Here is a 15,012-nt window from a genome sequence, read left to right as displayed (position 1 = left end):
GCCTCCAACTAGAATAAGATTAGCAGTTGAATTATATGCATGGCCATGGCTGCGCCGAGAGGACGAACTGATTAATTTCTCCTGTTTTCATTGATCCTAGCACTGATTATAGTGGTTAGTTCTAGGTAGGTCAGAGTATGCTATAGCTAATTTAGTAGGAGTAGCGGCAGGCACTACTTACCGTTGGTAAATCAATATAGTTTCTTGGTTGGAAGAGCAGATCACTGAAATAAACACTTATTTTTAAATTTTTAACTTTAAATTTACAGTTAATTTTAGAGTTTTTTTTATCAAAGTTTAATTTTAGCATTGGTTTTTAGATCGTTAAATATACGTATATAAAAGTTTTATTTATAAATATGTCATTTCGCTTGTTATATGAAAAAGGCAACAATCACACGCAAAATAAAATCAAATGCACGAGGATTGCGAGAGCAGCTGGCTTCATCTGCATTGTGCGGCGCCAATTGCATCGTGAATTCATTCATGATGCGATCCTGCTGACTTAGGCCGAGCGAGACCTGTAGCACTGATCGTGCCACGGCGTTCTGCTATCCGAAAGACGCTACTGCTGCCTCTTTACAACTCAGATTGGCTACCAAAATGCCAAACACATTGACGCTGGGATGGCCAGCGTCCGTCAGACAGCTTTCATTGCTCGGAAAGAATTAACAGTAGTACAGCTGCATTGTTCCAGCTAGCTAAACGAAATCTGCAACTAAGTACTAGTACTTAATTAGTAGTAACTCTCAAGCCGCTTGTACTTCATTTCTGAACTATGCTCTGCTTGAAGTCAAGAAAGGAACAGTGGCAACTGGCAAGTGCAGCCTTTTCAGTTAAATTTCAGAGGTCACGAGGATCAGTCGTGGTAAAACATCATGTGGACCTCACTATTAATTTAGTTTAAGCGATCACAACGTTGCATTTGCGTCGCAGCCTCGTTTATTCTATGGCCAAACAGATGCTATTATCATTCAGACCTGACCTACCGAATGGCCGAAAATACGAAGAATGTATTAGCATTGTTGTTGGAAGGTTTCTGTTGGTATGTACCTACTGACGAACGTGCCAATCAGTGTCTGTCAATAAAACTCTGCCCAATATGCGCCGAAACAAATGGAGCTGATGGGAAACTTTTGGCGTCCCCTGCCCTAGTCTGTGTAGTGTAGTATTACCTGGGCATGAGTGCTCATTGTAATAAATCCGGATTCCGGAAGATAATTGCAGGGTTAGGAGAAGACAGCTCAGTGTCGGGTGTTCTGACTTCAGAAATTTGAAGCGCACAGTTCTGGACGAACAGAAGTTGCTTATTGTACACTCCATCACATTATTGTCTTGTCTGATCCAGTGTGGATTGTTCACTGAATGGATGGGTTGACAAAATGCTGCAAATTCTAATCCTGAAAGTAGTAGAAAAACCAATGCCAAACCTATAGTCCTTCCGATTTAGAGCATTTTTCAGGCCGAAAGTTGTGATGCCCCATGCTAAATGGATCAGTCTGACCGGTTAATTAACTTATGAAATCTTGTAAAATTTGCCGTGCGGACTTAATTAAGAAGAGAGGATAAACAAAGAAAAGGAAACGAAGAACTACCGCGCCGCCGCTGTCACTACTTGGCTTGGCTAGTAGCTACTTCTCTGTGATCGGCACGAAGAACTGAAGAAGACCATCTGCTGATTGAATGCCCGGAATACCTACAGCCGGTGGGGGATCGTATTATCAGAGTTGGGATTGTCTCAATGCTTCCCCTCTGGGCAGCACCCTTTCCTCTCCTGGTGGTGTGATGCGCACAAGCTGGTTGGTTCAGCCAAGAAGAGGGGCTTCGACAATGTCGTCGTTATGACATCATGGTTCATTCGTCATTCGTGTCTTTTAGATTCTTGGGAATAAAAAATTAGGTTTGATTGTCATATCAGATATACATACGTATTTTTGAAGTATTAAATATAGTCTAATAATAAAATAAATTATGGATTCTGTCAGAAAATTGCGAGACAAATTTATTAAGCCTAATTAATCCATCATTAGCAAAACATGATGCAATACTGCAATTAGGCTTAAAAATTCGTCTCGCAATTTACACACAATTTGTAATTGATTTTTTTGCCTACATTAATACTCTATGCATATATCCAAGCATTCGATGTATCATAAAACCTTTTGTTTTGGGAACTAAACAGGATCTTAATTAGTCCATTCTCAATGTAAATTTCATGGACACGATTATCTAGAGTGACATGTCATTTAAAAATATTTAAAACTAAGATAAACACATCTCTCTCAATGCATAGTTTCATCTATTGTTGTTTCCTAGATTACATATAAGACACAAGCCGTCTAGGTAACTGTGCATATAGAGTTTCATTACCATGAAACTCATTTCATCTCTCTTCATTAATACGTTACCATATTATCAAAAATATCTACATGACACTATTTATTGTCCACGAAACTTTCACTATGACTGACCTTATGACTGACCTTAGAACACAAGAACATATAGATTGGTTACTGTGCTGCCTGGCATATGTAGGATAGCCGTGGGTCGACCCAGGATCGATTCTAGATAACCACCCTAATGCTCATCCATAGGCATATGTGGTTTGTCGGTGTTAGGGTCCTGAAATTCATCAATCGACTGATTCATATTTCGCTGATGTGCACTGGGGGGAAAACTTTCAGTTAATATATACTCCGTTAAATTTTGTTCAGCCATTAAACCAACCTTATTATTATCTCCACTTTTGGCATTTTCACCAAGAAAATGAATGGTATATATTAATACAAATAATGAGGGGGATCCGATAATATCCACGAACAAGATCCCAGTGAACAAATTAACTCAAACTTGTCCAAGAATCATTGCAAAAAACAAATTAAGGCATCAATGCAGGCTAGCGATCGATCGATCGATCACGCCATGATCACATCGAAAACGAAGCAATCATGCGCTCCCTGGCTGTATGTGCGTGCATGCGGCGCACGGTGTCGTTCACGTCTTAGCTAGCTAGTACGGCCTCACGCCGACGTAGTTGCCCGGCGGGTTGTAGCTGCAGACGCCGTACGTGCCGCGGCCGCCGGCGCAGGCCGCGAGCGCGCAGCCGACGGCCGTGGTGCGGCGCCACACGATCTGCGTGTAGTGGCCGCACGCGGAGGCGTCGCCGCCGCGGCAGGAGTTGGCGGCGGCGTCGTACAGCGCGCGCTCCCGCGACACCCAGGCGGCCACCACGTCGGCCGGCCGCCACCCGCCGCCGCTGCCGTGGAACAGGTTCTCCCCGTAGGCGCCCCGCGAGTGGACGAGCGCGCAGTCGCCGCTCCTCGCCGCCGCGTACCGCCGCGCGTACGCCGCCAGCCGCTCGTCCCACCGCAGCGGCGCCACCCCGACCTGCCGCCGCGCGGCGTTGTGCGCGTCCAGGAAGCCCGACGCGAGGCTGCTGCCGCCCCGACCACCGGCGTCGGCGGCGTGGACGACGGCGACGACGAGGAGGAGGACGAGTTGCACCCCCGCGAACGGGAGGCGGCGAGAGGGCGCCATTGCTAGCTTTGCTCCTAGTTGGTACGACGTACGATTTCTTTTTGTTCGTTTGATCAGGTGAAGTTGACCCACACACTTTGTTGCGAACCCGCGTCACGTATCGCATTTATACGAGCCTGGATTACGAGAGATTTTGTCTTGGGCCGATGATTGCCAAGCTGAAGGAGTGGCGTTCATGTTCGATAATGGTTGGCATGCATAAAACTAAGCAAGACAAAGTCCACGCTAGCTATATATACGCATAAGTTTATTTTCGCCCAACATGTTAGACGAAAGATTATTTGATTTTGTGATATCTATTTAATTACATAAAAGATGAAATTAATCTTTATAATGTTGACAATCCACCCTATAAAAGTAAAATGATAAACTTTTATACACAATCATTTTGTAAAAGTTATACTGTTTAATGTTTCGTGAAGTGCGCACGTAAAAACCGATAAAAAATATGGAGAAAAATTAGTAAAAGAATACAACTCATGCCTACTGGGATGCACCAGAATGGTATCAAGCAAGCCAGCTACTAGATTTTGTTGCAGGATGAACTGCAGATTGCGGCATTTGTGAAGCAATTCAATATACGCGTACGTCGAGCACTCCAACACGATCGAAGTTACCACTCTCGAATTGCCACATCCCTCGTGGAGTATTCGGCATTCCTGAAACTAGGCCTGGTACCATGACCAGCCCACGAAATACTGAAGCCCACGAGAAACGCAGCACGTGCCGTGCCATACAGTACGGCCCACACGCTGTCCGCACGACCGTTCCGGCCCACCTAATATGGGCCACAAATACCTCTCGTTCCTGTTCCGGCCCATATAATACAAGCCCCACATAACGCCTGCTACAATATCTTATTTAACGATTTGTCATTCTCTATATATAACATATGGACCTAAATTCATCTGTCATAAACACACAAATTAAGTGTCACTTTTTGAAGAGAGCAAATTCTTAAATATCTCTGTGACCAAATGTGTTGATGGACAACATTTGCTAGGTTTCAGGATCTGTCGCATAAACTACACATAGGTCATACAGGTCCGTCAGTCATAAAGACCGGCAGATTAATTTATTCCGAGGGGTTATTCGAAACTAGGAATTTTTTGGAATTTTTATAGAATATAGTTCAGTTCGTTCAAAATCCCCACGAAATTCTGTCGATCCGAATAGGCCCCGAATCTTAGCTAGAGATGCCTAACAGGCTAACATGTACTAATGACAGTTCAAATCGTCAGTCAGTATGGGTCGTTCTTAACATCTATCAGCCCTGCAAGCGCGCCGCAAGTTCGCCATTGACGCCAACAACAGCTAGCTGTCCACTACTGACTACATACCTTGAATTGAACACAGCAATTCGGCAAGTTAAATAGCATGATTAGTATACATCACCACTCCTATATAGCTCAGCTAGATCGATAGGCGGTATCATCTCTGCAAACTGGGTAACATGCAACATCATATGTACAAATGCATAGTCCCATACATTTGAAATGGTGAGTCCAAATAACGACATGGGCATATCAAACTATCTAAGTATAGTACTCCCACTGTATTTTCATACTTAACATTATTGACTTTTTATAATTATTTGACCATTCGAGTTATTCAAAAAACTTATATATAATTTAAATTTATTTTTTATGATTGGATTTATTAGTAAATGTATTTCAATTATAACTTATATTTTCATTTATTTATTTAAGTTTTTTGAATAAGATGAAATGATCGAACTCATGCTAAAAAATCAGTAGCGTCCTCTTTAAAATACGCAGTAAGTAGGATATATGCAATCACGCTCTTGCAGAGAGATACATGGATTGAATTAGCAACACAACACGCATGCACAGAGCTTTTTTTGTATGTATTACACATATGTAATACTGATGCTCAGAAAAAACATGGCAATTAAACCAGTAGTTTAATTTAATTCACATACATTCATTTAAGTATTAACAGAAAGTTCAAGATCAATCGAAACCGAGCTTACATGCATATCATATACCAAGTACTAGCTATCAATTGGATCATATCACTGAATGTAATATATATGTAGCTAGCGCACCACAGCAAAATCTATTATTGATCATACCCTAAACCGTATTCGCCGGAGCCGCCCGAACCATAGTCGCAAGACGACGTCCACGTCGAGAACTTCTCGTCGGCGCCGATGATGGCGCTGCCGTCCGGGCACTGCAGCTCCGGCAAGGAAGGGATGAGGCTGTCTTGCGCTCCTGATTCACACTTGTAGAGGAAGTCATATAGCTCGTCGTGGATACCGTAGCCGGCGAACCCACTCGCCATTGACGACGAGGTCATCTCTACACTGGTCACTCCCGCTGAAGCTTCAGCAGAAGAAGTGCAAAACCCTAGCTTGGCCCTCTGGTCAAGGGATCCCGGCAAGTAGTTCGCACCGGCCGCCGCAGGGTCGAGTTGCTCAGCATGGAACGGCTCCGAGGTGGTGGCGGTGGCCACGGCGCCGAGAGTGTGCTGGCCGACGACCAGGTGAGGGGGGTGTTGCACGGTGGCAGCGGTGGCGACGGCGTCCGTCGGCTGAACGGCCGGGAGCGGTCTGTTCGGCATCAGCGTCTCCAGCTTGGGCCACTGCGGCGGCGTGACGACGTTGCTGCTGGCGGTGCAGCCGAATGCGCTGTAGAGGCCCTGGAGGCGCATGTGGAGCTGGATCCGCTCGAGAGCCGACGAGCTCAGGTCTTGCGCCGCCGCGGTTCCGCCGCCGCCGCAGCTGGCGGCGCCGCCTGTTGCGCCGCCGCCTGCTAGACCACAGGGGTCCTGGTTCGCGCGGGCGCGGCGCGACGGCGCGCGCTTCCCGAGGAGCTTCTTCTTCAGCTTCGTGTTCCAGTAGTTCTTGATGTCGTTGTCCGTTCTCCCCGGCAGCTGCGCCGCGATGATCGACCACCTGTGTAAATGTAATTAGTATTAGCACATCTCTGATTTATTAGCTAGAATTTTTCAAGATAATTAATCAACAAAAGTTAAAATTGATAGTGCATGCCATGTTTTGGCAAGGGATGCATGTGTTAGTCTGATGATCTCTGATCAAATCAAGGAAAAAGAGAGGAAAGTAAATGGAGATGTGTATTTCTGGAGTTCAAGCATATATATGCACATGCGATGTTGCTAATATGGTGATTATTACCTGCTCCCGATGCTAATGTAGAGGCTACAAATGATGTGCTCCTCTTCTTCCGTGAAATCACCGTGCTTAATGTTTGGCCGCAGGTAGTTCAGCCATCTAAGCCTGCAACTCTTGCCACATCTCTTCAGCCCTGCAAATAATGATCATATGCACATACATAAACACTTCAAATCCAGTTGAATTGTATCAGATTCAAGAAGAAAGAATGGAACTGATCTAGGATAGACAACAATTAGCTTGAAGATCATTCCAGTTCTTAGGTAAAATACGAAGGATTTTGCAATTATACTACTGAAGATCACCACATACAAGAGCTAGAGAATAAAACTGGAAGGATCAATCATAGCTTATATTCCAGTCCTGTGTGTTAGTCATTAAGATCCCACTCATAAGTTTAGTTCCATGTAATTACCATGTGTGGTTTGCTTGATTAAAAAAGGAATTTCACCTAAACTTTATTAAAAAACCACTTTGATCTCCCTGATCTAGATCTTCCACTCCACGACAAACAGAGAGCTAGAGCAATCTACAAATGGATGATCATGTTATAACACTCCCCTTGAAATAAAACTTTCTACCTAAACTTTACCTTGTATTAGCAAGAACAGCTAATCCAAGATATATGTTTTGTTCCAGAAACTAAGAGGGGAAATAGCATGTATGTAATATTTGCTCAGTTTGAAAACAGATATACATGTATGTATCCCTAAAAAAATGTTTGCTCAATTCCCCAATTTAGACTCAACAACAAAACAATACTACCTATCAAAACCTAACTAGGATAAACAGCATACATAAATCCACCCATCATAAACAGGAAAGTAGCATGATTATATATAGATCAGAGAAATCAATTCAATCAAATCAGCAAGCTACAAAATCAGATATATGTGGATGATGAATTGAGGAGGCAAGGCAACCTAATTAACCTAGCTAGGGGGGAAAGAACACCAAACGTACCAATCTTCTGCGGCAGCGCGATCCAGTTGCCGCCGGTGCCGTTCTCCTCGATGTAGGCCTTGAGCTTGGCGTCCTCCTCCGGCGACCACGGCCCTTTCTTCACGCTCGCCTTGTCGCAGCACGGCGCCCTCCCCATCGCCGATTGCCCGCTCGCTCGCTAGCTGCTTGTATATCTCAGGAGAAGGGCCGGAGATCTAGCTAGCTAGCTAGAACTAGAAACTGATCGATCGATCACTGGGGCATCTGACGACGACGACGACGACGCGTTGGCTGTAGCTAGCTGCGGCTGCTGCTGGCGTGTTTGTCAGGCAGCAGCGGCCGGCCGGGTGTTGCATCCGGGGTTGTGGCTTGGGATGCGACCGGGATGGAGCTGAAGGTAGCGCGTGGCTTTATAGTAGGTTTTGGTGGTAGCTAGCTCGATCGAGAGATGGAGAGAGAGGGGGAGAGGAGGCACAGGGCCGGACACCGGGAGAAAAATACGAGTGTGGCTTGAGAGGATGTGCTGTGTGATGTGACGGTTAATTGGCTCCATTACTGTGTTGTGTGTGTGCTGGGGATTAACGGGCCGCCCTAGCTAGCTACCATGCTGTCAAGTCGCGCCTCATGCAATCACCGAGATCTTCTCTGCCAATCCTTCTTTGATTGTTATGCCATGGTCGAACGGTTAGTTGCACTAGTTAACCACGAAAGCATACACCTCTGTCCTGATCCTGACTCTATTTTTCTGAAATGATCTCTGCTGTTACCATAATTCTAGTTAACAAAACACGTATGATATATAATAATGGTAAGGGAACATTGATTAAGTTTCAAAAAAATGTTAAGGGAACATCCATAAACTGATGTATATATGATAAAAACAAGGTTTCATACTTTATAACATGTTTATCCTTTTAATCAGGTAGCTTAATACTTTTCGACAAAACTATCAAAAGCAATTACATATCGTGTATGGACTATGAGTTAACTAAACCCATATATAAATATATGATAAGCAATACTCTCTTGTCCTAAAAATATAACAACTTATTTTGTTATGAAATATTATAACCTTTTTATCTACGTTCTATTCTTAATCAATCATATTTTTTTCTTTTATTTTCTTCATAAATATTACTCTATCCGTTTTATATTGTAAAATTTTTTGGCTATATCTAGATGCATATATTGATCAATATACATTGTTTGTATATATGTCTATATTCATTAGCATACATCTATATGAATCTTGAAAATGTTAGAAAACATTGCACTATAAAATCAGAAGTAGTAATACTTACGTCCAACTCTAAAAAATATTATATTTTTGGTACGTGATATTATAGATACGATGATATTACCACACTATAAGGAATAAGGAAGTAAACGCACATGACCACGGTGCACCGTGCGGATGCATGCATGTTGATACATATGCCCATTCATTCGCGGCGCGCAATGGATCCCAGCCAGGCAAGCGATGGAATTTGGCGTGTGACAAAACCCTTCCGACGCATGCCAATCTCCCCCTGTTGCATGCCTACCTTTCCCCCAGATCTGCCCATCTCTTTGAGGTCTCAAATCCGCCATTGACAAAACCACCTCCTTTTCACCGCGTGCAAGCAGCCTCAGCCTCTCCCTCTTGTCACCTTTACTACTAGTCTCCCTGCTATGCCTGGATCATATGAGCCTTCAGGAGTTCAGACCTAACATTCATGGCCCTGCAGCAATTGGCATAGAAAAGCTATGCATGCTTAGTTAATTTGCTATCAACTATATTATAATAGGTAGCTAAGCAGGTACTGCACAGATGTCGTGTTGGCTGGACTGCCCATGAAGCCATGACTTTTAGGGCTTCTGCTTTGAAAATGCCTGCCTCTGTCTTAGGAGTTACTGTTTCAAACTACGCATTGAATACATAAGCTGCAGGGTTAGTGGATTGTCCAAGCAGATGTGCCAAACTAATGAACTATTAGTAGATGTTTTCAATTGCAGTAAACAACCTAGCGGTTAAACACGTAGATATACGTAATGAGCTCATCATCATCTGGTATATATTTATATACCTAGCTATGTGTGTGATTACATGTGTAAAAACTTGAGTTTTCTGTCTACGTGTTGATGCAGAGGGAGGCGGCAGTCTAAATACTATTTATCTATATGACTTCACATTTTTATCAGGAAATTAAAGCTGGTTGTCGATCAGAAATCTTCTCGATCAACCGCGTCACTGTGCGCGTGGTTTAATTTTGAAAGGGAAAAAAACGGCTGCCTGCTAGTACGTCTGGCGTTGTTGAATCAACTAAAGGTTCAGAGAATGTACCAAGAAAAGCACAGAAAAGCTAGCTGGCTAATGGTAAAAGAATATGCAGACTGAGGGTCTGTTTGTTTCGCTCTGAATTTTTTTTATAGTCTCTGTCATATTGAATATTTGGACACTAATTAGAAATATTAAATATAGATTATTAATAAAACCACCTTATACTCTAGACTATTTCGCGAGACGAATTTATTGAGCCTAATTAGGGCCTGTTTGGATACCTGACTTTTTTAAGTCCCTGTTATATCGAATGTTTGGACACTAATTAGAAGTATTAATTATAGACTATTAATAAAACCCACCTACGAATCTATTGAGCCTACTTAGTCTATGATTAACGAATGTGATGCTACAGTAAACATTTGCTAATCATGGCTTAATTAGGCTTAAAAAATTTGTCTAATGGAATAGCATTTATTTATGCAATTAGTTTTGTAATCAGTTTATATTTAATATTTCTAATTAACGTCCAAACATCCGATGTGACAAATGACTAAAAAAAGTCCCTGGATCCAAACAGCCACTTAGTCTATGATTAGCGAATGTGATGCTACAATAAATATTTGCTAATCATAGCTTAATTAAGCTTTAAAAATTTGTCTAATAAATAGCTTTTATTTATGCAATTAGCTTTATTATCAGTCTGTATTTAATGAGTTTTTTACCATCCTTAAAAAAGTACCTTAAGGTATCACATTTTTAGTGTAAAAAGTGTGATACCTTGAGGTACCAAAAATTTATACTAAAATTCTTGGTACATTGAGATACTTTTTAAGAATGGTAAAAAAACTCATACTTAATATCCCTAATTAATGTCAAACATTCGATGTGATAAAAAACTAAAAAAGTTTCTGGATCCAAACTGCGACAGAAAGAGTGAGAAAGATTTAGAAGAGAGAGAGGTTCAGACTGACATTGGAAAAAAAGAACACAAGTGAAAGAAAGAAAGAGAAGCACGACTTGGTCATTTACTGCAGGCAGCTACCAAGATATGTGGATATATGCAATGCACATACGATCGATTTCCTTCCATCATCAAATTTATCAAATAACTTTGCATGCATATGCATACTGCCAACATCTATAGTTTCCCAGCTACAGATCAATTAGCTCATGCATATTCTTTGCTTTGACCATCTTCTCCCAGTCAGTCCTCCATGCTGTTGGCTGCTTGTTTTCTTGTGCCACCTAACTAACTTGGAAAATTTGTTCAGCTATTGAATGCCATATATTTGCCTATAGCTAACGTCGCCGGTCGGTCTGCTCGTCTACTGTAGATGAAAAAAAAACTCAAAAGGTGGAAATAACTAATGGTAGTATTTCAGTGTCAAGGTTAGCTGCAGGTAACTATCACTGTAAATTCTGTAAATATTAGTACGGAGTATTAGTTTTTTTACAGTGATGTAAATATTAGTATTTACAGTGATAGTATATGCCCAACAACTCTCTAACTAACTATGATCATTGGATAGTGATCCAAGATAACCAACAACCAGGTGAAGGGAATTTAGGAAGATAAATAACTACTAATTTACTACGGTAATCAGTCTTAAAGCTGATTGAGCCTTCAGCCTTTGAACTAGCTAGCTCACTCACTACTACTGTCTAGACAAGTGGCACAAAGGTCCACCTCCTAATTTATGCACCATGGAAGAAGATCCAAGCAGGAAGCTGTTGGGAATTAATGGCAAAAGGCTACCACTTTACATTGCATATTGCTAGTACTAAACTAATTATAATCACAATGGCACGAAATTGAACCCTCACACATTGACCTCGATGATTTGTTGGGTCATCGACGTAAAAATTAACAATTAATTGGTTCTAACGAAATGCTAATCCGCTGACAGGTGGGGACAGGCCAACAGAGTGGAGCTCATTGGCCCCAGTGTCAGTGACTCGTAAGGCAGCGATGGTAAAAGTAGATGGATGCAATTGAGCCACCACCTTTTTTTCTCAAAAGGCAAATCCAAGTTAATCCTGATCGAGTCCACAGGATAGACTTTATTAACCTAAAGCAAGATGGCTTAAAATATGCACCCTTCATAAGCTAGCAAGGAGAAAGGATGGAAGGAGTCATTTGGTATTTTCTTGTTTGTCACTTCCTACAAGGTCATATTCCCAATGGCCCTTGCCTGTCATCAGCAACATGAACAGTCTTAAATCTTGGCAAAGGGAAAAGAGATGAGCACAAGGGAAAAAGTTGGGGAAAAGGAGGGAGAAAGGCAGTGGGAATAACTGGATATATTTGCTGAGCCTCATTGGAGTTTAGCATTTGATCTCATGCATGGTACTTGACCTATGAGGCTGTACCCCCAAAGCAAAGTACAAGAGGCGCTATGCATGTATATAATATATGGTAATCTGTAAAGTGGTAATCAATGTGGGGATATGGTCTAATTTGTGCCACAATGAGAGAGAATTTTCTAGCTGTGGCTCAATCACTCAATCCCTAGTGACGTAATTTGAGTCATGAATTCTATTAGATTCGAAGACAAATCCATATTATATCCACCAGCGATGCGATTGTTCAAATGGCATACTCTGTGCCATATAGGGGCATTATGGTTTCACCACGCAACCCTAAGTTAGACGGTCACGATGAAAATACCCACAGAACTATCTTTTACTAGAACCGAAGAGGATGATTGCTTGGATTTTTTATGGATATTTGTTAATGAAAAATAATTTGTGAATAAAAATTTTATATACGTATTCTTAGTGATCTAAAAGCCAAGACTAAAAATAAACTTCAGCGAAAAATTTCTAAATCAACTCTAAATTTAAGGTTAAAAATTCAAATTCTGACTTATAAGCGTAAACAGAAGTGAAAATACGTGGATGCGAAATTTTCCACGTTCCAAAGGAAACCATGGCTTGGTGTAGGTCGCAGTGTCACACGGCACGACACATAGACGATAAAAAGAACCCCATCGAGGAACAAAACCTCACAGCACCTATACCATCCGTGTCCTATCAATCAATTGTCCATAACCGATCTGAATGTTTTTTGGTTGCCACATGCCTACATGTCCACGTCTCGTTGATCATGGCCTGTGCCACTTAGGAGAAAGCAACACCCATTCTCCAGGACAAATGACAGGAGATTGGACTGCACATCACACCAGAAACCAATCTGTCGTTAGGGCCGGCTAAATTTCCCCTCCGTTTCAGTATTTCACCCTCTTATCATTGGCAAATGATGGCAGGCTTCCCTGCTCCCTGCCATTTCACTGTCTGCACAAGGTGACCCAGGTTCATCAGCAAAGATATTGGTTAGCACAGAAAAACAAGAGAGTTAGTTAGTTAGTGAGAGTCTCATGGATATCTTTATTCATTGCTTCAGCTTGAAGCACACATCTGTTTTGACTAGTAGCAATCACTGTTTCCTATCAACTTGTTTGTTGCAGAAATCTCCATCAGTAGTACTGATTACTGAAACAGGGTGCCATCTCTCTGCACCTCAGTCAGTTTCAGGTTTCTTACCGTGTCAGCTCTGCACACCTGTTGGCCATGCTGCAAGCTGCCTGACGTCAGCCCTGAGTTGTGGAGTTGTAACTGTCATGTGACATGGCTTGATCAGCTCTACTACTACTGAAGAATTTCCTCTCGCCTATGCCTGTAAATGTGAATGCCAGAGACAGGCAAGTTTGCTGCATGCATGGATAGATGACAACCTAGCTAGCTAGAGAAAAAGAAGATTAGTCAGTTACATGTGTCAGTGATGAAATCACGCTGTTGAGAAATCTCAGTTGGAGAGATTCTCCTCGTTGCATTACCAGGACAGTGGATGGATTGATAAATTGATTAGAACAGGAGAAGAAAAAGGCTGGTGCTCTAGCTTGCCATCGTGTCAAATTCTGCCTTTTCAGATACAACCAACGGCCAGAGCCAACACATGCGCCAATATTCAATTCCAGGTTTTCTGAACTTCACAGAGGATTTGGATGGTGCAAGCGGTCAGAAACACAAATTCAGTATCAGCAATTCAGCATTTCAAGTTACCGCCAATCGAGAGCCTGAATTCTTGGAGCTGATACAGAACACCTCTGATTCTTTTTTTTTCTTTTTAAACCATTTGCAAGGGAGATCTCTGAAACCTTGGAGCTGATATATAACTCAGTTCAGATTTTTGTGTGGTATATTTGCACCATTTGCAAAGAAGTAGGAGATCCTGAGCTGATAAAGAAATTCATTTTCACTTATAAACCAATGTCCATAAACTGGGTAGGAGCAAGAACTAGGCGACCTCCTGGAGCTATTCCAGTTCTGGGATCGATCTGAAAACACCTAGATTCATGATGAGTCATGAAACCGGGATGTCCTGTACTGAAGGTAAGCAAGCCTTGTCTGCTTTGGAGCTGTCATTTCTGTCAGTTTAATACTGCATATTAAGCACAAAACCACTGCCCTGCCCCTGCACAACATGGCAACTCATTCTTCACACGCTAATAACTTATCTCAAGCCATGATCTCACTCGCTTTATACCTGGCAAAGCACGCAAAAATCTCATTAAGTTCTGACAAGAAAAAAAAAGAGAAACAAGTGAGCACTATTAAATTGCCATCAATCAAATGCTATTGTCAATTAATTGTGACCCTGCATGAACCCTAGCTTGCTAGCTAGCTGGTGTGTCTGAAGAAGGAGAAGCCAAGCTGTATCACACCTACCATCAATCCATCCATCCATCAATAATAAGCCACACATTGCACACAAACTCTCCTCTCTGTCCCTGGGCGCTTTTGGCTCGTCACCTCCGCGCACAAACCATGCAGTAGATTACTCCCTCCTCCAAAAAAAAAATCAATTCTTCGGTTTCCGTGTCCAATGTTTAACCATCCGTCTTATTTGAAAAATTTTTAGAAAATTAGAAAAAAAAATAGTCACACGTAAAGTACTATTCATGATTTATCATCTAATAAAAATAAAAATATCAATCGCAAAAAAAAATTAAATAAGACGAAAAGTCAAAAATTATAGGTAAAAAGTAAAAAATTGGTTTATTTTGGAATGGAGGGAGTAGATCTCAAGGAACAATCCGCTACTTCGCCTTCG

General features: G+C 42.0%; 2 protein-coding genes across 2 annotated transcripts; both read right to left on the bottom strand.

The window, feature by feature from the left end:
- Positions 1 to 3,009: 3,009 nt before the first annotated feature.
- Positions 3,010 to 3,474, bottom strand: LOC121053527 (pathogenesis-related protein PR-1-like; the record flags this gene model as incomplete). The annotated part of the gene is made up of 1 exon (XM_040520654.1): positions 3,010 to 3,474. A coding segment is annotated over one exon (465 nt), but the record flags the coding sequence as incomplete, so codon positions are not given.
- A 1,961-nt stretch (positions 3,475 to 5,435) lies between these two features.
- Positions 5,436 to 7,793, bottom strand: LOC102701702 (transcription factor MYB36-like). The gene is made up of 3 exons (XM_040521447.1): positions 7,658 to 7,793; positions 6,698 to 6,827; positions 5,436 to 6,457 (listed from the first exon to the last, which is right to left on the bottom strand). Exons 1-3 carry the CDS (start codon positions 7,791 to 7,793, stop codon positions 5,620 to 5,622), a joined length of 1,104 nt encoding a protein of 367 aa, XP_040377381.1. The 3' UTR covers positions 5,436 to 5,619.
- Between the last annotated feature and the right edge of the window lie 7,219 nt (positions 7,794 to 15,012).

Source organism: Oryza brachyantha, chromosome 2, assembly GCF_000231095.2.
Source record: "Oryza brachyantha chromosome 2, ObraRS2, whole genome shotgun sequence".
Lineage (NCBI taxonomy): Eukaryota > Viridiplantae > Streptophyta > Magnoliopsida > Poales > Poaceae > Oryza > Oryza brachyantha.
This window is presented reverse-complemented; position numbering and strand designations above follow the sequence as displayed.